The sequence below is a fragment of the Falco rusticolus genome, chromosome 1 (genome assembly GCF_015220075.1).
Source record: "Falco rusticolus isolate bFalRus1 chromosome 1, bFalRus1.pri, whole genome shotgun sequence".
NCBI lineage: Eukaryota > Metazoa > Chordata > Aves > Falconiformes > Falconidae > Falco > Falco rusticolus.
Window position 1 is genome coordinate 86,884,836 of NC_051187.1, and position 25,003 is coordinate 86,909,838.

At 44.3% G+C, this 25,003-nt stretch overlaps 1 protein-coding gene across 4 annotated transcripts in view; it reads left to right on the forward strand.

The window, feature by feature from the left end:
* Nucleotides 1-1,582: 1,582 nt before the first annotated feature.
* The window catches only part of ATRN (attractin), a 157,292-nt gene continuing 133,871 nt past the window's right edge, over nt 1,583-25,003 (forward strand). For 3 of the 4 annotated variants that reach the window (XM_037387993.1, XM_037388001.1, XM_037388010.1), the window contains exon 1: nt 1,583-2,031. In XM_037387993.1, coding sequence (XP_037243890.1) covers nt 1,691-2,031 — 341 coding nt within the window. In that variant the 5' untranslated portion in view covers nt 1,583-1,690. The remainder of the gene's footprint in view (nt 2,032-25,003) is intronic. The other variant, XM_037387983.1, reaches the window with a different exon arrangement.

Genomic DNA, 25,003 nt, shown 5'->3' on the forward strand with positions numbered 1-25,003 from the left:
AAGAGGCAAAATGCATAAACAATGATTTTGTTAGATTCTTGACTGACAAGAAGACAGAAACTGGTCTTTAGACTGTTTTCTTTCCTATCTGCTCAACACCCTTCATTATTCCAGGTAACTCACTTAGAAATCACCAAGGCTCCCCCTGAAGAAACCTCCTTCAGCTCAGACAGGTAACTAATATTTTGATTTCTAAATACAAATTAACTATTTAAATACGGTGAGTTGGCTATTTCCATCTAGTCTCTTGTCTGTCTTTGCATTACTGTACCTAAACCGCAGTCACCCTTTTATATAGGGAAAAATGTGAAAAGTGTATTTTTTTGCCTTTCATTTAAAACCTGAAAATTTCTCAGCTGTTGACATCCTTCCGCATTTCAAACAAGGAGTAATTCCAGACACAAACAGATCAATGGAGACAGACCAAAGGCAACATTTACCCAAGAACACTAACATCATCAACTTTCTCACTCTTTCACCCCACTGAAAATGAAAGGTCTGAGAATTCTGAACAGCATCTGTGTTTCTGCTCCACCCTTCCCGCCGCACATGACATCCTTGCTGGTGTGCATAGAAAACAGCCTGCTGCTTTGCCCGTGAACTCAGAAGAGGACCAATGGTGTAATTGCTTTGCTTCTTCCTCCCTCAGTCTTTGCTGTTACTGATTAAAGCCTAGAAGACCTCAGAGATCTTGTTTTCCAGGATGGGGAGGTATCCCTTTTTGCAGATCCCTGCTTTCTCACTTACACAACCAACTAGTAAGGCACATTCACCTTCCTAATTTTAAACAGGAAACCTTTACTACCCAGCGACGATAAACATGCCTCTGTAACTCTCGCATGAACTGCCTGCTTTGCTGGAGCCAGACCTGATGATGGCAGATCTCAGCACAGATCCAGCTCTCAGTCAGAAAACCCCGAAGCATAATCTGAGCGTGAACAACTCCAGCTTTAACTCCTCCTGTTTCCAGCCACAAAGACGTGGCATCCCTTCCCATCCCGTTGTCCCCATCGCCGCAGCATGCTGGGCCTCGCCGTCCATCCTGTAAATGGGGGAGGCTGCTCACCGCCTCAGTGCTGCGTGGGGATCCACAAGGCTGGTGCGAGGAGATGGTGGGTGGCATGAGGAGATGGCGGGTGGCAGAGCTGCAGGCCCTGGGTGAAAGCCCCTGCAGCAAACGAAGCAAACCCACCCCAAACTCGGTTTTTATTCAGTCTTTTCCCTCCTCTTCAACCTCGAGGCCTCCCACACACCTCAGTGCCACCCTCACCCGTGGCATGAGGGGCAGTCTGGGGGTGGCTGAGGTGTCAGGCCCTGAGGAGAGGGGTCAGGCCCTGAGGCAGGGGTCAGGCCCTGAAGGGGGGAGTCAGCCCTGACACTGGGGTGGGGGGGTAACCCCGGCGCTCTATGCTCCCTGGGCGGCAGAGGTGCCCGCAGCGCGGCCGCTCTGTCCGCCTCCCGCCGCCCCCACTCGGTGGCAGGAGGCGGGGGAACCCCGCTGCCCGTGGCCGGCGTGCGGGTGACGTCATCGGCCGCGGCCCGCCGGCGCCGCCTGGCTGCTGCGCGCCCGGCCCGCCGCCTTCCCGTCCCCCTCCCCGTCCCCTCCTCCCCGCTCCGCACCGACACCTCGCGGCCACCGTAGCGGCGGAAGCCCCCTCACCGGCCACCGTCCCGGGAGGCGCCGCGGCGGATGGTCCGCGTTGTCCCGCCGCCCCCCGGCCGCCCCTCACGGAGTCGGCGGCGTCGGCGTCGGCAAATGGAGCGGGCGGTGCGGCGGGGCCCGGGCTGGCGGGGCGGGAGGCCGCCTCGGAGGCTGCTCTTGGCGCTGCTGTTGTTGTTGATGCCGGCGCTGCCGGGGTTAGGGCCCGCCGCCGCCGCTGCCGCCGCCGCCGCTGCCGCTGAGGAGGCGGCGGCGAAGGAATGCGACAAGCCGTGCGCCAACGGCGGGCGGTGCCAGCCGGCCAGCGGGCAGTGCGAGTGCCAGCCCGGCTGGGTGGGCGACCAGTGCCAGCACTGCGGGGGGCGCTTCAGGTGAGTCCCCTAAGGGGAGGGGGGGGTGGGGGGCTGAGGGTGTCGCCGGAGGGGGGCTTGGGGACAATATGGCCGTGGGGGTGAGCGGCTGGTTTCGGGTACGGGGGATAAGCAAGAGAGACAGACACAGCAGGGACTTGGTGGCCCTGGGTTAAGCTGGCCAAGGGGACGCCTGGAGGGAGGGGGATAAGGAGGTGGGGGGTGTGAGGGTGGTCTGGGGCCTCAGGAGGGGTGGGAGCCTCCGCCGTGGGCCCGAGGGGCAGATCAAGGTGCAGGTGGGAGGTGAGGAGGGAACAAGAGGGCCTTGGGTGTCCCTTGGTTGGGTCTGCGGAGGGACCATCCAGGGGACAGTAGGGGGGGTGGGTGTGAGGGGTTGATCCAGCGGGGTGTAAAGGTCGGGGTGGGAGCCGGGTGGGGGGACAACAGGGGTTTGGGTGCAGAGCAAGGGGTTCTGGGCGCATGTGGCTGTGTCTGGGGAGGCTTGAAGGGTGGCAGGAGCACGGGTGAGCGTGCCCGAGGCCAGGCCTGAGGGGCTGCAGGGGATGGCAGCGGTTGGGGCTGGGAGGCGGGGGGGGGGTGTCTGGGATTAATGGGGTGGAGGTGTCAGGTGCCCCTCAGAGCAGCACTTGGGAGAGTGGCGGTGGGTGCGTGCAGGGCGTTTGTAACGCAGAGAGGTGCCTCCGGGGGGGTGGAATTTTGGGTGTTGGTTGCTGGGCTGGCACAGGGGCAGCTGGGGAGCAGCTGGGGTGTGAGGGGCTGTGGGGCTGCAGGAGCAGCAGGGCGGGCGCAGGGCATTGTGTGGGTGGGATGTGGGCATGATGGGGTGCGCAGGGCCGAGCATGGGAGGAGCTGGGCTGCAAATGCAGGTAACTGGGTTTATGAGAGAATGTAAGGCTGAGGGGGGGCTTTTGGGTAGGGGGACATGTTCATACAGCCCCCAAACCTACCCTTGCTTCCCTAAGTAGAAGTCTGAAGGATGGTGTGTGAATGGGGGATGGTTTTGTGGGTGGGGGTGGCTGGTGTTGGAGCAGTGGGGAGCAGGTGCTGTGGCTGGAGGACAGCCTGGGTGTGGGTCGAGTTCCTGGGTGGGGGCAGATACGGACTGACGTGGAGGTAAGGGACTGGATCTGGCTGGGAGCAGGTTGGAGTGGGAGAGGAAGGGCATATGAGCAGGTGTTAGGGCTGGGTGGAAGCAGTAGGGGTGTTTGGAGAGGGGGGGATGGGGTTTAAGCAAGCTCATCTTGGCAGATAGCTAAGCAGGTGTTGGTTTTGTTAAGGTTGAATTTGGGAACAATATGGGCGGGGGAGAGAAGCAGTGTCTTAAAGGGGGTAGCTGGCACGTGGGGAGGCTCAGCTCTTGGGCAGGGGAGCACGTGCGGGAGTGATGCTGGCTCTTGGGGAGGGACAGTGGGAATAATGGCCTGGTGGAAGGAAGCTCACATGTTTGCTGGGGGACAAGGCCAGCGCTGGACAGCTGGAGAGGATCAAACAGGACAAGGGGTGGTGTGAGGTTCCTTCTTCTGCGTGGGGTCCTTTTTTTTTTTGAGAAAAAAGGCTAAACTGTGTTCTGAGGGGGGGGGGGGAGATAGACACCCCCCCACCTTCCCCCGGCTCTGTGCTTGTCCAGGCCATGTGTATGTGTTTGTGAGGGATGGCTGTACAGGGGAAAGGTCATCTTTGGGCTGTGCGGTACTGGAAAGCATGTTGCCTGCAGTGCTGAGGCCAGTGCGGCTGGTGATGGGATCCTTAGTTGGGCTCTGTGTCTAAAGTCTATTCCATTGGATGAGAAATCTGAAATCTTCATGGGAACAGGCTGGAAAGGCACCCTGGCTTCTCTGCATAAACTTAAGTTTTCAGTGGAAGAGGTCTCTGTGAGATGGTTACCTGCTTTGGTTTCATCAGCAGTGGTAGCGATAGAGGCAGCATGTGTGTCTGCTTGCGTTAAGTGAATTCCCTGGCAGGGCTTATTCTTGGAAAAGAAGGAAATAAAAAAAGGATGGTCGTTCCAGGCAGCAATCGCTTTTTCAGGGAGCTTCTTGTGGAAAGTACCAACCACCCTTTGATGATGCTCCCTGTAGATCTGGGTGAAGGGAAGCTATTCATATAAGCTGAACTCATGGAGGAAAACCACTTTGTGTGCTTTAAGAGTTAATTTTGTATTTTTTTATTTGTGTTTTTTTGACAGTCTCATATATGGGTGTGTGATGCAACTAATCTGAAAATGGTTTTGTGTGGAAATGATGGCCAGGCTAGGCAAGCCCTGGAAGCTGAAAGCTTCCTTTGCAATGTTTTTTGCCTGTCCTGATAAGAATTTTTTTCTAGTTGAGAGAGTGTGTTGTGAAATAGCCACTTACCTGTTACTTTGCTCAAGTGGTTTATTGGTCATTTTTAAGAGGACTAGATTTGGGTAAAGGCAGAGGCTTCTTTTCCAAATGGCAGAACTGGTGCTGCTGAGTAAAAAAAAGAATTTGGATATATCCACTGCTAAGGGCCTTTTTTTTTTTAACCTCTTGTTTATTTTGATAAAGCTTTCTTCTTTTTCACACATAACTGATCTAAAATTTTGACTGAAAATATAGTGCATGGTTTTTTCTCTAGGTGTTTTATTTAGCTGTTTATTTATTAGCGACTTGAAGTTTCTAGTAATATTTTTTAAACTGAGTTCTGAGAAGTGCAAACAGTGTTTTTAATGATATTTAGAGCTATGCAGTTGCAACTTTCACACGTCTTGAATTTGCTCTGTCTCCTGTCAGAAATGGCACTGCAGGGGTTTATTTATTTTTGTTTTTGTGCGTGGCTGTCAAGAGCTTGGCTTTAAAATACTCGACATGTTATTAGATGCTGTAGGTACAAATGGGAAGTAGAAGGGCAGGTGAAAATTATTTTGTAAGTGTGGTATATTCCACACTCTTATCTGCTTGACTGAGAGGTGTAATTAAATTTGGCATGTTAATCTTTCTGTCCTTATCTAGATGTATATGATGACTGTATTTGTGGCCTTGACTTCTTTGTTTATGTTGAACGCTGGGGTTGTCATGATAAAACTTGTGCTTCACTGACCTACTAATCCCTCACATCTTCCGGTGTTAGCAGTGAAGAACAAACATCGTAGCTTCATGTTGCAGTCCGCTAATATTCTACTTGCCTTCTTCATGGGGAAAGTCTGTTTATTTAGATTGTGGTTAGGCATGTAGGTAACAAACCTTGGGCGGATGATTTTCTTTCTTGTTTCACCCAAGCCACAAAAGGAGAGATGGTGTGCAGTGCGTTACCGTTCTAATGCGGATGTATGGGTTTTTTTTTAAGGATGGGTGGCGTGCTGTGTCTTCTGAAAGGAAAGGGCATAGTAGAAGTGTGCCTGTGTGTGGTGTTATTAGTAATCGTTCTTGGTTGTGGGATGGTTTCTGAGAAAAGGCCGATTTATGCACAGGTCACTGATGCTGTTGGGGTGTGTGTGGAAGACTGAGTTATGAAGGACTTCAAGTGACTCTTTTTTTTTTTTTTTTTTTTTTAAGATGTGGAACAAGCCACTTGAGTTCTTTAAAGATAAAGATCTTGGTTTTAAAGGAAGCTGAAATAGAAAATATAGGACGTGCCTGATGTGCCTGTGTTTTCTATTTCTGTACAAACCTCACTGGAGTCTGCTGCAGGCCAGTGGCTTCAAGCTGCCATAATTTGGGCAGGAGAGGACTACTGCTGTGAGGCTGTCTGCTGGGAGGGATGAGAAATCTCCCAGTCACAGAGGGCTGCAGCAGCATGCTGGAGGTAACGTTTTCAAGCAGTGGGAGCTCAGGAGCACCAAACTCTGGAGAGTGAACTCGCCAGCACTGGGCGTTGTACAGTCAAAAGGGTGCTGCAAGCTTTGGGACCAGATACTCTTCAAAGTGCTTCCTGGACCTCAGTGACACAACCTCTTGTCCTGCTTGAATTGAATTGTTTTAGCCAGCTGTCTGATAAGCAGACAGACAGGGGCTGATGGGGGAGGAAAAGCACAGGTTAAGAAAAGACCGCTATTGTACGTAGATTTTTTTGGACCAGAGATTGTGGAGGGTTGGTTTAACAAATCCAGGATGATGCTTGGCTTCTGGAACAGTAGTTGTCCAGGGATTGTGTATATAGGCACACTGATGGGCAATTTGATGTATGGTTGTAGCCTCAAATATGAACAATCTATATTTTGACTATATAATGAAATACCAAATCATTCCAGAAAACTAGGTTTTGTATGTAAATGCATTGGTTCTCTTTTCATGATAATGCTTTCCCTTCCCGCACCTCCCTTTTTTTTTTTTTTTGAGGTGGGAGATGGAAAATGCTGAGCAGTACTTAACAGTGCAACGTGACAGTTGGAGGAAAAAAAAGGAAAAGATTAGAGTGTATCTTTTAAACTACCTTTTTATTAATTTAATGGAGGCAGTTATGGGCTGCTCATTGAACATTATTAAGGAGTTGGTGGTAATACAGTGTCCTTGGCCAAAGAATATTACAGTGAAGAGGAATTTTATCTCTAGAAGATTTGGGTAAATTGTAACTTGAGAGAGTGGCTAGCTGGCAAAGAGCTATCACAGTTCCCATTCTTAAACAAACGGGAAATTTTGGTCAAAAGCTAGTATACAAAACCATTGTTTTTAAAATGCTACTTGAGGCAGTTTAAAGCTTTAGGAAAGTCAGGAGACTAGTTGATATATCTAAGGATGTTGGCAGTTTGAATCAAATCAGTTTAAGTGCTCAAATTAGATTTGGGTGCTGCATTTGTGCCTGATCCCATTCTGTTTCTCTCTTTTCATTAGTGCGTTACTGTGCTTTAAAATGATTTTCTCTTTCATGTTGCTGTGCGAGAGGCTCACTCAAATGTTTTGCACTGGTAATAAAAGAATAAGCTATTTTAAGTAGGAAATACTTAAGCATTATCAATTTTAAAGGATACACTGGGGGAAAAAAGAGCTTTTATGTGCTTTTATTTAGTTTTTGGAGGCATTATTTTCAGCTCTGGATTTATAACTTTGCTAGGAAGTGTGTGTGTATATCTGTCTACATATGCATATACATATCTATATTTCTGTCTATCTATACATGTATTTAAATGGCCTGTTCATTGAGAGATAAACTCATGGCTAATATTTCATCTGAATTCTCACTGTTTTATTGTTACTCTTGCTGTTTTATTGGACAGTCTGATGTTTTACTAGGGCTGTTTTAAGAACAGAAAATTCCTCTGTGAAATAATTCAGTATTTCTGAAATATCTGAGATGTTCTACGCTTTTTGCCTTGTACTGAACGGCCAGCATAAATATTTGACTTGTGTGAGGTTTTGTTAATGCTTGCAGTAAGCTCACTTCTTATCATTACTTTTCAGTCTGCTTTATAGCAAGGAGTCAATAGTGGAAAATTCAGAACAGTAAGACAATGCGGTACAGGCTAGATCCTACCTGTCATCTCTGCTTCGTGCGCATCAAACGCCTTCACCGTTGGAGCATTAGTTATTGGAATTACTGAACAGTTCATGGTTTTAACCTGCGAGAGAGAGGGGAGTAAGCAGTGTTCAGCTGCTGCCTTCCTGCTAAGCATGTCTGAGTGTTGAGACCTCCAGGAGTGGTGCAGGTAGAGCATAATGTTCTTCTGCTTGCCAATTCCAGGAACATACCACTGCCTCAGACTTGATTGCTAACGCCTCCTTTTCTGCAGTGGTCAACATGAAAGACATTTCTGTCTCATTTCTCTATGTCTGTTTGAATATCAGGGAATAGCTGCCTGAGTCAGCTTAGCAGAAGTTGTCTGACAGCGCTCTAGATTTTTCTGTTATTTCCCAGTCTCAGTTGCTTCTTTCATTATGGATCCAAAATAAGCTGATGTCCAACTGGGTGTTCGTTACCATCTTAGTCAATTTACATTTTACATAAATGACTTCTGTTGAAATACCAACAAATGACTGAGGTTAGCACTGTCTGAGGTTAGCACTGTTTTCACAGAAACTGGTTTTTTGTTTGTTTGTTTGGGTTTTTTTAATCGAGCTTTCAAAATAACCAGGACCCACAATGTTTTTATCATGTGTCCCGATAAAGTTAAATAACATTTGGAATGAATGTGATGGATTTTACTTTCCTGGCTTGTTCCTCTGAAGCTTTCATGAGCAATCAAATTTTAAACCATGAGCTTACTGTGACTAACGTGTCCATGAAGATCCATGCTGAAAACCCTTTGTATATTGAGATAATGCTGCTACTGACCAAACTGTTGTATATACTGCATTAATTTATGATACCCTCGGGTGCTCTTCTCTTAAACAGCCAGTTTCCTTGAAGAATTTTTTTCCAATTTGAAATTCCAAGCACAGTGCCTGGAATTAGCTCCTTGGTCTGGTAGAGCTTTGCTTTCTTCCCTGCACTCAAAATGTTCTCAGCAAATACTTCTTTAGGAGCTCTTACATCACATGGTCTGAAGCATAGTGAAAAGATACATTAAGAAATACAGAAGGCAGGATTGAGAACTATGTGGTTTTGTAGGTAAAGTAATTGGGGTGGTGGCGGAGTGAGTTGCTATAAAGTGGAATTCACTCTACGAAGTACCACGATTTATTATTACAGTACTCTGTTCTTGAATAGCCGTGTGCTAACATCTGCCCATGTAACCATTGCAGTATCCTGAAAGCAGGGCAGGAAAATTTGATAATGAATTTTACAGCACAGAACAGAGATGATAATTTGCTTTTGTGTGTGGCTTTGAATTAAACACTCATTTAGTCACTAAAACACTGAACCAGTAATGATGTTTGCGTTTTGTTTCCTGCTTTTGTTCCCTTGCTTTGTTTGTGGCTGATCCACATGGAGTTCCTTTAGAGTCTACTTGAGACTAATGTCCTTCCCTCCCTTGCTTAAAATATTTATTTGATAGAGAGGCAGGTTGCTGTGAGGGTTTTGGTGGATGTGCTGCATGCATATGATTCAGGGCACAGTTTTGCCTTGTAGAGCCTTGAAATCCTTGGGGTTCTCAAAACGGAAGGGCTCTGTCCTGATTGTAGAATTGTGAAATCATTAGGGTTGGTAAGAGACTGTAATTGCACACAGAACAGTCTTCATGTGAAAATCTGAAAAGCTAAATTTGGTACATCAAAATAGTGGGGGATTTTTAGACTAACATTTTGAAGGAAATGGACTCAGTGTTCTGGGCTGATAGTAGCCTTTGTGCCTCTCACATGATGAAAAATTTAAATGTTTTAATGAATGGCTGAGCAGTATTCTGGCTAAAGAAGGGCAGCAGATCTCTAAATCAGATGGTATGAAATACTTCTAGGACACCCCAGGATCTAGTTATCGTTCCTGGTACTGGTTGTGACTTAATTTGGTAAAACAGGTTTCCTGTGGTATTGTCAGTTTCAGAATTTTCACTTCTCTGAAAATGCAGAAGTAGAATTAAGCTGGTCTAAGGGAGATCACGCTAGCTGAGGTGGTCTGGGCATTTGAACCAAGGGTTTTCCAATGTGTAAACTACCTTTTTTCCCCCTTGTTGTCATGCTTGCTGAGCTTGGTAGCCATAGAAGAAATAGCGTTGCTGTACACAACACTCATCTCAGACGTGCTTATTGCATGTTGCAAAAATTCAAATAAGGGCTGTTCCTTCATGTAGGTACAGGGTGTTACAAGTCCTGTTATGGGTGAAAATTATCTGTAATGACTTTTACCATTAGCCAGTGCCACTCAGCTTTTTGTAGAGACTAATGCAGGATGTATGAATGCATCTGTGAAGATCCCAGTTTTTCTGTTATTTATCTTCTTTTTCTATTCCCTGTTTTTCAGAAACCTTGGTTTTTTCTTTGCTTATTTCTGTAGTCGGAAAGGACACAAAATAAGGAAGGCTACATTAGGAAAACACCCCTTTGAAGACTTTCTTACTAGTGTTTGTATTGCATGAAAATTTAATACCCATCTCCAAGTGTAAGAAGCTTGATGAATTAGCATTTTTTGTAAACTCCTTTTATGAACTCAAATACAGAAGGTGAGAATGGTTTTTCCATTCAGAAAATTTAGGTTGGATTTAATATTATGTCATTATGAAGTGAAAGAACTGAGTCTTCAATGACCCTGCTTTTAAAGCTGTGGTAGTTTTCATCCCTGCTGTTTTTCAGTCATTAGTATTACTCTGAAAAAAAATTACACCTCTAGTGGATTTAGCTTTGGGGAGTTGCTACTGGTATAATGTGTAGCTATGTATTGACTGATTTTGGTTGTTCGCTCCCCTCACCCCCATCTTTGCGCATGTGTTGTTATAACCTTCCTTTTGAAGTTTTGTGTTGCTCTAAATATTGGTCTTGTGGCACTGTTGCCAGATACTTTGAATGTAATTGCCTTATCTGGAGAAAAATCTACTATTGAGGTTTACTCTGTGCACAATTTTTGGATTTCATTGCTTATCACAATCAAGAACATGTTTGAGTTCTTCTAAAATAAACTTTCCAAGATGGCTTTGTGAAGGTTTTTCGTAGCAGTGTGCAGCACGTTTCCTATCAAAGTTGTTCACCTGCCTTTTTAATGATTAATTTATACGACTGATACCCTATTAATGCAGAGTGGAGAGTGTCACATGAATTTTATAGTGATTTCAGAGCTTAGTATCTCCAATGCCTGCCTTTGTTACTTTGATCTTGAATATCAGCAAAGGCAATGCCAAGAAAAAACGTTCTGGCCAGTGTGAGACCTGAAACGCAAAGTAGTGTGGGACTGAAATGCTGACTGTGCGGGTCAGTGTTACAAGAAAGAAATCAGTGAAAGCTCCTGTGTTATTGCCCATCAAGGATTTCTGTGCTGCTAGAAAAAAATACTGTATCTGAATTGTGAGCAGACACTGAAATTGCTGGTCAGCTGATAGAAAAATATTGAAATCCAAATAATATACTGGGAGATAGTTACTGTTGAGGTCACTGGTGTTTCTGTGATTTTTTTATAAATGGAGAATAGGAACAGGCATGATTTTACAGTCAGTTGCTTTTATTTTTATTTTAAAATTTGGAACTGAATTTATTGTTGTACAAGATACACTGTATTTCCAGATGCATTTATTTATAGTTGCTGTCTGGTTGCTTGACAGAATGTTAGTGCACTTCTGTTAACTGATTGATTTATTGCATTCAAACATATAACAGGCAGATCTTTAAATTTGGGCAGTCAGTATCTGTTTCTCACAAGCACAGGTTGCAGCAGTTCTTTAAAGTCAGTGTTTTTCATTTTGGGAATGGTAATGGGTGTTTAAGTATGCCCTTGTTCAACTTTTGGAGTATGAATCATTTTGAGGAGGTGTTGAAGTGGTTCAAAGTCAGAAAGAGAACTTGACTTCCCGCCTATGCACATTTTTTATGAAACATCCATTCTAATGTTGCTGGAAACATATTTTTTTTTTTCTTAGGGATACTGCTGATACTCTGTTAACTTGTTTTATATGAATTTGTGGTGAGCCCAAAGAAAACTCGGAACTATGTAAAAACATAAAAATGTTAAAATATTAATTATTGGATCGTTTGCAGCTATTCTCAGTAACCTGAGCTGTTGAAGATTTCTGGGACAGCAGGCAAATGTTGTCTCAATACGTGCATAATTTCTTAACGCGAATGGCATAGGAATGATAGTTCCTATGCAGGTTTGGTGTTTGAATGTGAAAGGGTGGGGATTACATTGCTGGTGGAAAACGGGAATGTGTAATCCAGCGGTAAAAGCTGTAGTGACTTTATAGCCTGTAACTTTTCTAACAGCACCTAAGGAAAAATAGAAAGGGAATAAGGGGGCTTCTGTCCTAAAAAGGCAAAGGGAATGAATAAATGAGCTGCCCAAGGCTGGCATGCTGGCTGGTTTTATAAAATGTGCGAGTTGTTTCTTCTGAAATGTGTCTGAAGTTGAGGCTGCAGCAGGCTGGTTTGGGTTCTCCAATTCTGCTTTGAGCCCTGTCTCTGGGTGGCTGCGTGCATCCTTGGCCAGCAGACATGGGCAGCATTAGGATGTAGCGCTGGAACCAGAGCTGAATGGGAGAGGGAGAATGGTTGACAGTGTGCTTGTGCCAACTTGAGGAATGGTAGATGGCTGCACAAACTGAAATCTCTGCAGGGCTTTGGTTACTGTGAGCTGTAACAAGGCTTATGGATAAGAGAATGTGGGTTCCCTTGACTTAAATATTAGCTGGAAAGGAGGTGCAATGTGTTCTGGTAGCTTGGAGGTAGAGAGCAGCTTTTCTTCTTTGTCTGCATTTCCTGGTAGTGTCTTTTTAAGCAAAGAATCTCAGGTTTTGTATTGCTGTAAGTTCCGGGAGTTTCTCCTCTGAAAGAAGAGGTTGGTATCACAGCCCCGCGACCCCCCTCCCCCCCCCAGCCTCTGTAGTTCTGCCAGATCACCAAGTACCATCATATCAGGTATACCCTTAACATTGATCAGGTGCAATTCCCTTGAGAATAAATGACCACACAACCTACAACTTTAGGAATCAAATGGGAATATGGTCATCATCTAATCTTCCTGGTTTGGTTCCCCTATCTAAGAAACAAGGACAAGTTATTTATATGTTTTAAAGATGTTATGATGGTGATGCTATCCACATAGGAATTTGGAGGTTTAGAAACATATTTTAATGGCAGCTTTGCATGGCAACTGGTATCCAACTTGTCTGTTCTGAGACTAATACTGTCCTACAGGAGAAATGTGGTTAATGTTACTATAAATATGCCTAAATTATCTTCACTGAGGCTTATGAAAAAGGATATTGTGTGTTAAAAGTGATGAAGTTTAAATGTGATCTTAATTTCTCTATTCAGTGCTGACAGGAATTTGTCATGTGGAATTAAAAGGAAAAAAAAAATCACTGTGCAAAAATCATGTTACCTGATCACAGCTGGTCAAGGCGCCAGGATATCTTTTGTGCCTGAGATTTGCTTGTTTTCAATACAAGATGTGTATGTATGAGAGTATGCATGAGATGAGACATCGTGGTGAAGGAAGACATCTTTTGCCATTCTTCCAGCCTCCTACTGATTATTCAGCATTGCAAGGCAGCTAGAACAGAAACATGGTGAAATGTAACTGCAGACATGATAGTGTAGCGGCTTACCCTACAAAACTGTATACCTGGCCTCCTTAAGCGGTGAACCATGTAAGCTGTATTTTACCATGAAGTTCATCAAAGCTAATGAGATCTTGCAGGAGGGGTGGACTGCTGGTGATGCCAGCCTTACACACCCTCTGCTCTGGAGAGTAAGCAGTGTCCTCCAGAGCAAGTCTCTGTGGCTCAGCTGGAGGTTCTTCCAGGGAAGATGGAGGGAGATTTTTCCCTTTTTTTGTAGGTTGATGTAACTTCATGCATCTTGTTCTGGGGTACAAACATAACTACTAGGCTAAAACATGGGCTGTGCCATGGGACTGGGGGCGTGCTGTGGTCCAAATACATTTACTATTCCCATCTTCTTCTAACATTTGTGTTCCTTCTCCATCTGTAGATCTTTTTCTATGTGCAGACTTTATGCAGCCTTTCAGGAAGGAGCTGGGTTTCTGTCATCTCTTGAAGGATTTGAGATCTTCCCTTTACGCCATGTGTGAGGAGGAGGGAGGGATGCTCTGTCCCGTTGCTTTGCAGACACGTGCCAGTTCAGAAATGGTTGTATGAAGCGAGCTTCTGCCTCTTCTCTGTAGACCCTGATTCTGCAGCATTACCTAGAAAAGATTTATTTCTCCCTCTATTGAGACTGGAGAACAGAAGAAGGTAGTTTTTGCAAAGACATTCCTTGCTTTTACCAGTGGATCTGAAGGAGAAATTCTGTGGGAGACAACTGTGTATGTGTTCATTGATTTCTGTTTACAGTTTATTTTTTTATATGTTTCCTATTGCTTTAAAGTTGTGATGGAGTCATGGACATCAGCAAACTTGCAGAAGCCTGAGCACTTCATAGCTAGGCTTCGTGGTCTCCTCTTTGGGCATGAGGGCTGTCTTGCTTTTCTGTAGCCAGGTCAATAAATAGTAAGTGAACTGTCATTCACTGAAGGAAATCCTACTGTTCAGGTTTAGGAAGACTTATAGGATGCTGTAGACACAAGTGGAATTGCCAGTTCCTGTAGTGTCTTGTAGCGTAACGATTTTATGAATGGTGTGGCCAGAAGCAACAAATTCACACTGAAAATGTAAGAGTAGCTGGGTGAAGGCCACTGTCCCTTGATATTGGACGAGATAAATCACTATGATTTCTCTGGTATCTTTGTCATATCTGAAGAAAAAACCACTCATTTTGAGGCCAGAAAGTATTGTGGAGAATTTTTTAAGTTTTCCAAATTTGCACATATGATAAGGGTAGTACAAGGTGTCAGGCCTGATGACCAGACTCTGTCAGAAGCCCTTTGGGAGTCTGGGCTGTTGATGGGCTTGTGGTGGGCTGAAAATTAACAGCAGGTCAGGACTGTGATTTGTCACAAGATGCTTTCCCTTTATCTCCAATTAAATACAAACACACACCCCCCAGCTATAATTTTAATGGGGTTAAATATATATACACATACACATATCTCTGTCTCTTCACAGTGACTGTCTGGCATTTTGACAGAGGCTTTCCTTTCTTCCTTTCTGCTAATGACTTAGAGTGGAAATCACTCTTTAGCTAAGAGTCTTTTTATAAGCTTTTTCCCTTGGTCATACATGTTCATTAATAGCTATTGAATATATAGACAAAGTCTTTAAAAACAAACTCTGGAAAAATTTGGCCCTAATTAGTTTTCTGTTGCTGTAACTTCTGGGTGGCGTGAAAATAGTAGGAGCGGTAAGTTTCTAAATTTCCTTGTTGGGGTGTTCTTCTTTTGGCAGCTGCCTCTGTTCTTCTTAGGTGTAAAACACTTGTAGGTAAAGCTGTACAATTACTGAGGTGTGGAATCACTGTAATTATTGTGCAGGTCACTTTATGTTCCTTAATAGATAATATCCTCTTTAAGTGATGGAGCTGAGGAGGAAAAAAAGACCAGTTCAGCAATGTGAAATAGTTGTCCAAAGTAGTTTTGTTATATATAGTGTGAGCTATATTATGTGTCATCTCATCCTAATCTGGTTAAGAAAGGTCTTAGTGATTATTCAATAAAACATCTTAAAAGCACCTTTGCTGGCACTGATATAGTTTGAGATGTGTTTACATATAGAGTAAATGAAATCCAAACGTTTCATGTGTGGATTTTGAAATTAAGCCCTGCTTGGGATCTAAAAATGTAAGTAAAATGCTGTTATGAGTTGTCTTTTAAGGAACACTATCCATAGACTGCATGGGAGATGACCATGCTAACGTAGGCACTGGGTATTTTAGGTGACTGAAATTAGATGATGTCAGTGTGCCACCTTCAGCCTTATTCCAGGTCATCTTCTGAAATATTTCTGGGACTTACATGTGGAGATGAAGCTGAAGAGAGTACAGCATGCTCCTCTGCTGTCTTTGCCTCCCAGTGATATCAATAGCAAACTCAGGGCAGCAAATTGCAACAGAACTGAAAACGGGGAAAGGGAATTGCTGTGCATCACTTGGTCTGGTGGTTGGGTTTTTTTTTTGTTGTTTTTTTCCCTTGGTCCCCCTCCCTGTCCCCCCCTCCCAGAGTTGTAGTTTGTATCTTGACTTCTTCCCGGTGTTTTCAGTGAAGTTTCAGTTCAGAAGGGTGTAGCACACTTCCCTCTCTAAGTGAATTAATTCAGGATAGAATTACAGCATTGATTTATGAACTGGTTAACTGCTTTGATGCCTAATTGATTCAGTACAAGTAGGTACTTTGCAGCCCTTGGAGACTGAGGCTGGGGTGTTGTCAGACTTCTGATGCAAATCAGTCTTAGCTGTCAGTCTAAAATTGGTTTTAGAGAGCTGTTTTCCACACCAGAGTTTCAGAGAATGCAGAGTCCTTTCCCAAGTTGACTGTTAAACTGCAGAGCTCATCCTGAGTGCTGGAAATGAGAACGTGGTACATATGGATACATATCGTATTACTTATTTGTACTGAGGGAGTGTGTAGGAGTCCTAGTCATAACATTTGGATTGTGTTCCCCCTAAAATAGTCCACGTTGTACTCTGTCCTGATTATTTATACTGATGGGATTCATGTTCCTTGGTTCAAATAAAATTTTCTGCCGTTTTCATTGCTGCTCTTTTTATCTTAATGCTTTGGTTAGTTTTTTTCAGAAGTTGTGTTATAGTCTCTGTAACCCTAATTCACTTTTAAAATCTTTTCTCCATGTAATTATAATCGAATTTTGTTCTTGGGCAGGTGTACTCATAATCTTTTAAGAGCAGTTTTAAAAATAGTGAGGGTGAAGAGCTGGTCATAGAAAGTAACATAAGTTGAGCCTTTGGGCTGTGGAATACTGATGTGCAGTGTCTAGTTAAAAAAAAAAAAATTGTTGGAAAGATGATCTGTACATCTACAGACCTATCAATCTGACCTTGAGAGCTAATGGGGCTTTAGAGCATGTTAAAGGGAAGAATGACTGGAGGAAGAAATTGCCAGATAGGTTTGCCTTTGTAAATAACATTATTTTAAAACAAAATATATATTTGGCAAGAGTGATGTGAGATCCCACCTGCAGCACTGCGTCCAGCTCTGGGGCCCCCAACGTAAGGAGGCCATGGATCTGTTGGAGTGAGTCCAGAGGAGGCCATGGAGATGGTCAGAAGCTGGAGCAGCTCTGCTGTGGGGACAGGCTGGGAGATTGGGATTGTTCAGCCTGGAGAGGAGAAGGCTGCTGGGAGACCTTAGAGCAGCCTCCCGCTACTTAAAGGGGCCTCCAAAAAAGCTGGAGAGGGGCTTCTTACAAGGGCCTGTAGTGATAAAACAAGGGCAAATAGCTTTACACTGAAAGAGGGGAGATTTAGTATAGATACAAGGAAGAACTCTTCCCTGTGAGGGTGGCGAGGCGCTGGCACAGGCTGCCCAGAGCAGCTGTGGATGCCCCATCCCTGGCAGTGTCCCAGGCCAGGCTGGACGGGGCTTGGAGCAACCTGGGCTGGTGGGAGGTGTCCTTGCCCATGGCAGGGGGTTGGAACTGGGTGGGCTTTGAGGTCCCTTCCAACCCAAACCATTCTGTGATTGTGTGACTAATTCTGTGTGTGGGGGATGTTCTTTAAGCATTGTTTAGGATGAAGGATTCTGTAACAGATAAATGCTATATGGACTTCGGAAGTCCATTTGATTCTATGTCACCCAGAGTGTTATTGAACTAGAGAAGATGAGCTACACTACATGACGTATGAAGAACTTTTCACCTTTGTTGTGGTAACCAAGAAAACTGGAGTAAGCTGACAACGAAGTTTCTCTTCCATTCACTCTGTCATTTCTGTTGAGATAAAATTAATCAGGGTTCTCCTCAAATGATAGGTATGGAAGGGTAGCAGTTATGCAAATGATAGGTATGGAAGGGTAGCAGTTGATGAGGTGTTAAACAGGTGGAATTTAAAGGGGGAGTATTTGGTAAGAAGTTGGAGCTGGAACCTGATTTAACATTTTCATTCATGACCTAGGTAGAGTCCACAGATGTGCACTCATTACATCACTTTACGATGTCACTGGGGAGCCTGGGAACAGAGATCACGCTATCATCCAGGAAAAGCAGGGTGAATAAAATGACAGAATGGGGATGAACAGCCTTGTGCAGTGTGGTGTTGCGCTCATGGTGATTTGCAGATAAAGCCTGTTAAGATTAAGTTATACAAAAAAGACCCAGAAACAGTAATTAGTCTTTGGTTGTTATTTGTCAGCATGATGTATTTCAAAAGACAAAATAAAAAGGCAGTGAGGAGGAGGCAAAATGATATTATGGTTCGGAGCACTGGTAAGAGCATCTCCTGGGGAATATCACTCTGTGATCAGACGTTTTTTCTTTTAATCACCTGTTAGCAAAGAGGATTTTTAGGGGGTCTGGTTGTCATTTGTGCTTAAGTTCTTTATGTCTATTGATTAGCAAGTGCTCTTGCCTGCAGCTATTTTGTATCAGCATAAGAAACAGGTAGTATTCATTTAACAATACTTCATGGGTGCTAAACATAAACTATTACTTCTATTGCTGAAGGTGCACTTTGCCAAGGTGTAAGGCTTGTCCTGTAATTTTGAAAAATGGAACAAATAATGATTTTCAAAATTAAACAAGTCCTGATGTTTAATCTGGAGTGTTTCGTGATTCACTTCAGCACCAGTTGTTTGATGATCCTGTGCATCACTTGCTATGTAACCCAGGGTCATCTACTCGGGTGCATTACAAACTGGAAGCCAATAATTGTGAAACATTTTTGTCATGCAGTCTTTCCTTTTAAAACCTATTAAATTGTGTAACAAGTATTTTAATTTTTTATATATATTTACGTGTTGCTCTCCAGCTTACAGCTTAGACTGGGAGCAGATACAAATATTTTGTTTCCTAATCGTTACTATGTCAGTATTTTTCCAAATGGAAAAAATATTTTTATGTTACATTTTAACTATGTGAAAAGTTATATAAAGGTCTGTAACACTCTTAATATAGAACAGCAGCCTCAAATGGAAACAATTAAAACAAAATAATGTGTTTATGTTATTGTTCAGCATTGTTCAGCATGGTGAACTGACAGCAGAGCAGGCTGGGTGTTCTCACCCTGTACTTTCCATCCAAAGCTGAAGTTAACCCCCAAACCACTGTGCAACAGCAATTATATATGTTATAGTTTTTACATAAAATTTCATTACGGCATATTTGCAAATTACTCCACTCCCCCCCCCCCCCATGTATTTATAAAAATGATTTTGCATTTGTTGCAACTTAAGGTCAAAAAGTGATTGTTTTTAATATGATTCTGAAATGATATGTAACACTTCTCTACGTTGAGACTAATAAAATCCTCCTCTTGCCAATGCACCCATGTTTGGTAACTGGAAGTGTGACTAGGGTAGGCAGGATACTAAATGGTCTTCAGCAAATTAGTGGCCGGAAAAGGTTTTGGAGTATTGAGGCTCGTTTGACAGAGCAATATATGGTTGTTTACAAGCCACAGCGCTGCTCGTGTAGAAGTAATTCTGTCTCCAGAGAAAAAGAGGACAAAGAGCCATGGGAAAACGTCTGCTTTTCAGTTCAGTATTGAGCGGTGAGGATCACAGGCGAAAGAGAGCTCTGGACTAAACCCATAATAAATGAATCAGCTGTGACTTTTACTACCTGCTCTCCATGTGTAAATTACTTATTGATCATTATGCCAACCGACATTAACAGTATGAAATCCTCTGTGTCACTGAGGTAGTAAACCTGTCATGCAAATCGTAACTAAATTAATTTGGGTTTGGAAACAGCAGCAAACTCTGCTACATTTAACTCGCAGATTTTGTATGAGCTTGGTAAAAATGTCGTTTGCTCTCTGAAGTTAAAAGGTGCTGTTGTGAAAGGTCCTGTTCTGCATTGGATGGTTTAGTTTAATAATTGTCTTTGGCTGATGAGTCCAGTTTGCTTTCAAGGATTTTGTATGTTTGCTGTTCATGAAACACTTTCAGATTCTGCGTTAAAACTGTTGACCACAGATAGCAGAAAATGGTGGCTCAAGTCAAGCTTTTAACTTAATGGCCCAGCTCTTAAAAATGCTGAGTATTCAATATTTATCAGTTATTGCTTTTTCTGTCTTTAAAATACCTGCCCTTTCAGACAGTCATTGGGGGGGGGGGGGAGGGGGAAGAGAAAATGGTTACGTGATTTGTTATGTAGTTGATGGTAAAGATTGAAATGCTGCTGATCCTTACTGCTTTTGTGGTGTTATTACCCATTAACCTTCGTTTGAAATGGGTGGCAGTGCTAGGGCATGCTCTACCTAGGGCAGCTGCTGCTTTCTCACCTGTAATATTTAACTAATGCTGAGCAGTTAACATGCTTTAATTTTACAGGTAAAATTTAAATTTACTTATTTCCTGAGGAATAACATTTCATGGTTTGAGAATTGTCAAATGCTTCAAACTCTGCTTGTTAAACTTGCTGAGATGACAAATGCACACCCTAAGTAAAGAGTTACCCAGCTGGAGGATCTAACTGAATACTTCCACTCTCTCTAAAATGGGGATTGTAATTAGTGGAACAATTTGACTACAAGCCAGTTTGAACAGCCTGGCTTAATCTAAGTAAAGCCCAAATGCTTTGAGCAAGTTTTGTCTCCCTTTTCCCAAATCAGGCTTTAATAAATAAATTAAATAATGAGATGCAAAAAGCTCAAAATAGTACCGCAGCAGTCTTGGCAGGCGTGAAAGCATCTGTTTCTGCAGGCAGAATGAAGAGGAAAACCTGGTCACCTCTTATGACAAGGTGACCTGCTTAGTGGATGTGAAAGGCTGTGGCTGCTGTCTACCAGGACTTTGGCATCATCTCCCACAGCATCCCCTGGAGAAACCAGCTGCTTGTGGCTGGGACAGGTGTATTCTTTGCTGGGTAAAAACGTGGCTGCTAAGAAAACCCACAGCGCGGTGGGGAACGGAGTCCCATCCCGCTGGCACCGGGCACACGGGGAGTCCCCAGGGCTCAGCGCCGGGGCCGGGGCTGTTTAACGTCTTCACCGACGGCCCGGCCCAGGGGATGGAGTGGCCTCGGTCAGTCGCAGGGGGCACCAAGCCGGGGGGAGCGTGGCTGTGCCGGGGGCAGGGGGCTCTGCGGGGGGCTCCGGGCAGGCCGGGCCGAGGGGCCGGGGCCGGTGGTGTGGGGGTCCCCAGGGCCGAGTGCCGGGCCCTGCCCCTGGGTCACACCAGCCCCCGGCAGCTGCGGGCTGGGGGCAGGGGGCTGGGAACTGCCCGGCGGGACAGGGCCCGGGGGGGCTGGGCGGCAGCGGCTGGGCATGAGCCCCCAGCGTGCCCAGGTGGCCCAGGAGGCCAGCAGCGTCCCGGCCGGTGTCCGAAACGGTGTGGCCGGCAGGGCCGGGGCAGCGCCCGTCCCCCTGCCCTGGGCACTGGTGGGGCCGCCCCGCGGGGCCTGGGCTCAGCGTTGGGCCCCTCACGGCCAGACAGACACTGAGGGGCTGGAGCGTGTCCAGAGCCGGGCAGGGGCTGGGGCAGGGGCTGGGGCACCAGCCTGGGGGGGCGGGGGGGTCAGCCTGGAGAGAAGGGGGCTGGGGGGGACCCGGTGGCTCTGCAACGGCCTGGCAGGAGGCTGTAGCCAGGGGGGTCGGTCTCTGCTCCCCAGGAACCAGCGACAGGACGAGAGCAAACGGCCTCACGTTGCGCCAGGGGAGGGTGAGATTGGGTGTGAGGGAGCATTCTGCACCGAGAGGGCTGGCAGGCGCTGGCACAGGCTGCCCGGGGACGGGGGTGTCATCATCCCTGGGGGTGTTCAAAAACCATGTGGCTGCGGTGCTTGGGGACATGGTTCAGTGGTGGCCTTGGCAGTGCTGGGTTAACGGTTGGACTAGATGATCTTAAAAGTCTTTTCCAACCAAAGTGATTTCGTGAACAAGTTGGGTCTCCATCCTCTTGTTGCATGCCCTTGTGGCAGTCTGCCTTGATAGCTTTCCTGTGTCCCAGCTCTCATCCCAGCTAGTGATGCCCCTGAGAAGAGTACAGCACCTTTCTCTCTGCTTTCCTGTGAATCATATTTGATTTTTGAGATTGCAGCTCTGTGTATTCAAATATAAAAGGGCTCTGACATGACCTGGGCTATGGGAAGGAACCCCATTCACTGAAGTGCTCTATGGTCCTGGCACTTCGAGTGCTTGGAGGGGCTCTGAAATAGGGTGTGAGTTTTAAGATTTCTGAGGAAGCATTGTGCAGACATAATTTTTATGGTTTTTGTCTTTGAAACCACTGCATGTGAATCTTTTGAAGCCCATAGTTAAAAGAAGTCTGTAGAGTTCCACCACGGAACTTCTCTGCTGTGTTGCAGTCGTTGCAAGTCGGTTAGGTGTACCTGGCTGCTTTTAAACTGAAAAAGAGACCAGCAGCATGAGTTTTTGTTTATACCTTTGCATAGATAATTTTAGCACAAGATCAAACTGGTTCCTGAAAAATGTTGTCAGTGGATTAGTATCTTTGTATTTTTCATGTGTCAAAGAGGAATTTATTATCGTGATTGCTTTACTTCTTACTCCTTGTTCTGTAAGTTATCTCTGACAAATTTAATTGAAAGCACAGGGGATGAGAGGAAGTTCCTAACCTTGTGATGCATTGTTGTGTCTGTGGTTAGGTCTGGGAAACATTCAGCTTGAAATTTCCCCCTTTGAATAACCTGCAGTTTGGTATTTATTGGTATTAAATAGCAGAAAGGGGTACTAGGACACCAAGATCACCCTCAGTGCTATACCCATGCGCATTCATCAGCCCCACGGCAGGACTGACAGCTGCTTTGGGCCATGAATAAAAGTGCAATCAAGAGGAAAACAGCCTTGTAGATGTGCAAGTTACACTGGCACCTTGAAATCCTTCCCACAAACACAGAGTGTGGCTGGACAGACAATGCAGCAGTGTTTGAGTGTGCTGGAGGGAAGCACTCGACTTGAAGTGGGTTATTGCTTTCTGCTCTGAAGGACTCTGCGTAAGTGGTTCTGCTAATCCTTCCTGATAGGGTACGTCAACGTATCACGTCTTAGTTTCAGCAATTTTAAGGCAGGAATGTTTTTTTTTTTTCTTACAGAGCTTAAGGGTGCTTACAGTAGGTGGTTGGTGTTTCTCTTATAAGTAGTGTTTTAAGACATCTTTGTTATGAGTAGAGGTAACTAAATGAAAATGTGAGAAGCTAACTGGGAAACTGAAACGAGGCAAAATCTTTTCCTGTCCTGTTTTTCTTAATCAACTAATGTGAACAGAGCAAAATTCTGCACAGAATTCCTTGTTAGTGCAAATGTGCTTTTCCTATGGCTTTTACTGGAGCAAGGAAAGAATTTGTGATGACAAATCCTAAATAAGATGGTAGGGTTTTTTTAGAGACAGTTAGCTGAGAGGTGGCCTGTAAATCATGCTCAGCGTGGTAGTGAAGTGAGGGGTTATTTCAAAACTTTGCATAAATAGTGTTGAGCCACCGTCTTTGTTTTTGTGGTTACAAATCTGTTGGGAGCAGATGGACTCTCATTTTTTCCCGCTGCTGTCCAAGAATAACTCGTTTCTAAGTCATTTCAGAGGCAATAGGAAAGGTGCATTATGGCAGAGGTGGAGATGGAAGCAATGATTTTTGCAGCTACGCCTTTCCTCGAGGAGTTTAGCTCTTTGCTGGGTGGCTGCAAGCTCTGCAGACCTGCCCCCCTGCACTTGAAGAACACCCACAATTGTGTTTTTTCTGGATTGACCCCAGTGTTCCTTAAACAGTTTGCCTGCTGGATTTGTTGTTTTGTGGGGTGTTTTTTGTAGTTTGGTTTTTTTTGTGTTTGTTTTTTAAGGGAGAGTTTCTTTGCTCTGTAGTGATTATTAAGAGAGCTGTATGTTAAGATGCTGCCTTACTACAAGAAAAGAAAAAAAAAAAAAACCCCACATGTGTGCATATCCGCCTCTGCAACTGAGAAATCAGTAGGCTGGCGGTTGTGACCTTCCCTGCACTGCCAAACTATTTCATAGACACACACTCGAGCTGTGTATCGTGTAAAGAAATGCTAACAGATCTTGGATTATAAAGATATTGTAGCAAGGCTGTTGCTAAGGCTGCACTGACATAAACCATAAATTCTGTACTATGTGGCAATGAGTTTATTGTTTCCAAATTTTCAATATTTATTCCAAAAATAAAATGGTTTCTTATAGTCTTTGCTTGATTAAAATACACCCAAAAAGTCTGTGCTTTGGAAGGACTTTTTTCCTGCTGCTTCTTCCATCCCAGTAAGGAATCAAGGCTTGGTGTTTTAATAGCCAAGAATCTCTTTTGGTGGGTTAGGAAATATCTGGTATGGACTGTAAAATTTATTGTGCAGATGCATTTAATAAAGCATAGCAGTTTATAGTGGCTAAAACCACTCTTCTGATATTTAAAAATCACTGCCAGTTTTCACCTCCTTGAGTTTGGAACTGTTGAGTTTCTGGATGTCTTTCACATTTATTTTCTCAGGCTCTTAAATAAACTTTGTGGTGCTTTGAGTGGCATAGGTTTACTTCATTCTTGCAAGAAGCTGGTGGAAAAGCTTAGGCTAGGTAGTGGAGTAAGCTGAGTGCAGTTAAATCGATCTGTGCACTCATTAGAGAGTTTTCATTTAAGGAATTAAGGTGATTTACTTAAATCTACGTGAACTCTGGCCTTTTCTCCCTTTGCTAAGCCAGGCAACCAGCTGCCTATTTGTGTGTAAACTGGTACAGGGTGACTTCCTATCTCATGGGTGTGAACAGCATGATATCAAAAGCTGTTATTTCCTTACGGGAGCAACTAAATAAGGGATTTGTAGAAGATTCATGGAGTTGATCAAATTTGTTGACTCTTTCAGAGGAATTTCATCAGCCGTTTAACTTCCCCCAATAAAACTCTGTGTGCTGGAGGGTTTGCATAGATGGATTTTTTTATGCTTGCCAAATGTGTGGCTGTATTGCACTGACCTTATTAACCATGAGCATTTCTGGCGCTGAGTTGAACATACCAGGTTGGTGCTAATATATAGATGTGCTAGAGTTGTGTTTTGATAGCGTATTAATCCTTGAGGAGCCTTAGAGTTCAATATACTCTTCTTTTTTGGCCTTTTGTTTACCATTTTAATGTCAGATTTTTTCACGTTGGTATGTAACCTATTTTGGCAGCAGTGTGACTGGGTTTGGGGGCGTTTCGAGTAGATGAGCCCAGCATACTGCTGCAGCAGAAGCACAAGAGGAGTGAGAACACGTAGCTGTGTGAGCGCTTGGTATTTGCATTTTTAGTATGTAAATGTAGTCCTGCCTAAATTTGAGTCATCTGGATTATTTTTGAGTTTTGTTCTACTTAACAAAGGGGAACTTCTCCAGGAAGCTAACTGTGTACATCTGCCTTAATTAAATACTTGAAGTATTCAATATTTAGCTCCTTTTTTTCCTACTTGGTGTGAAATTGCTTTCATTAAAA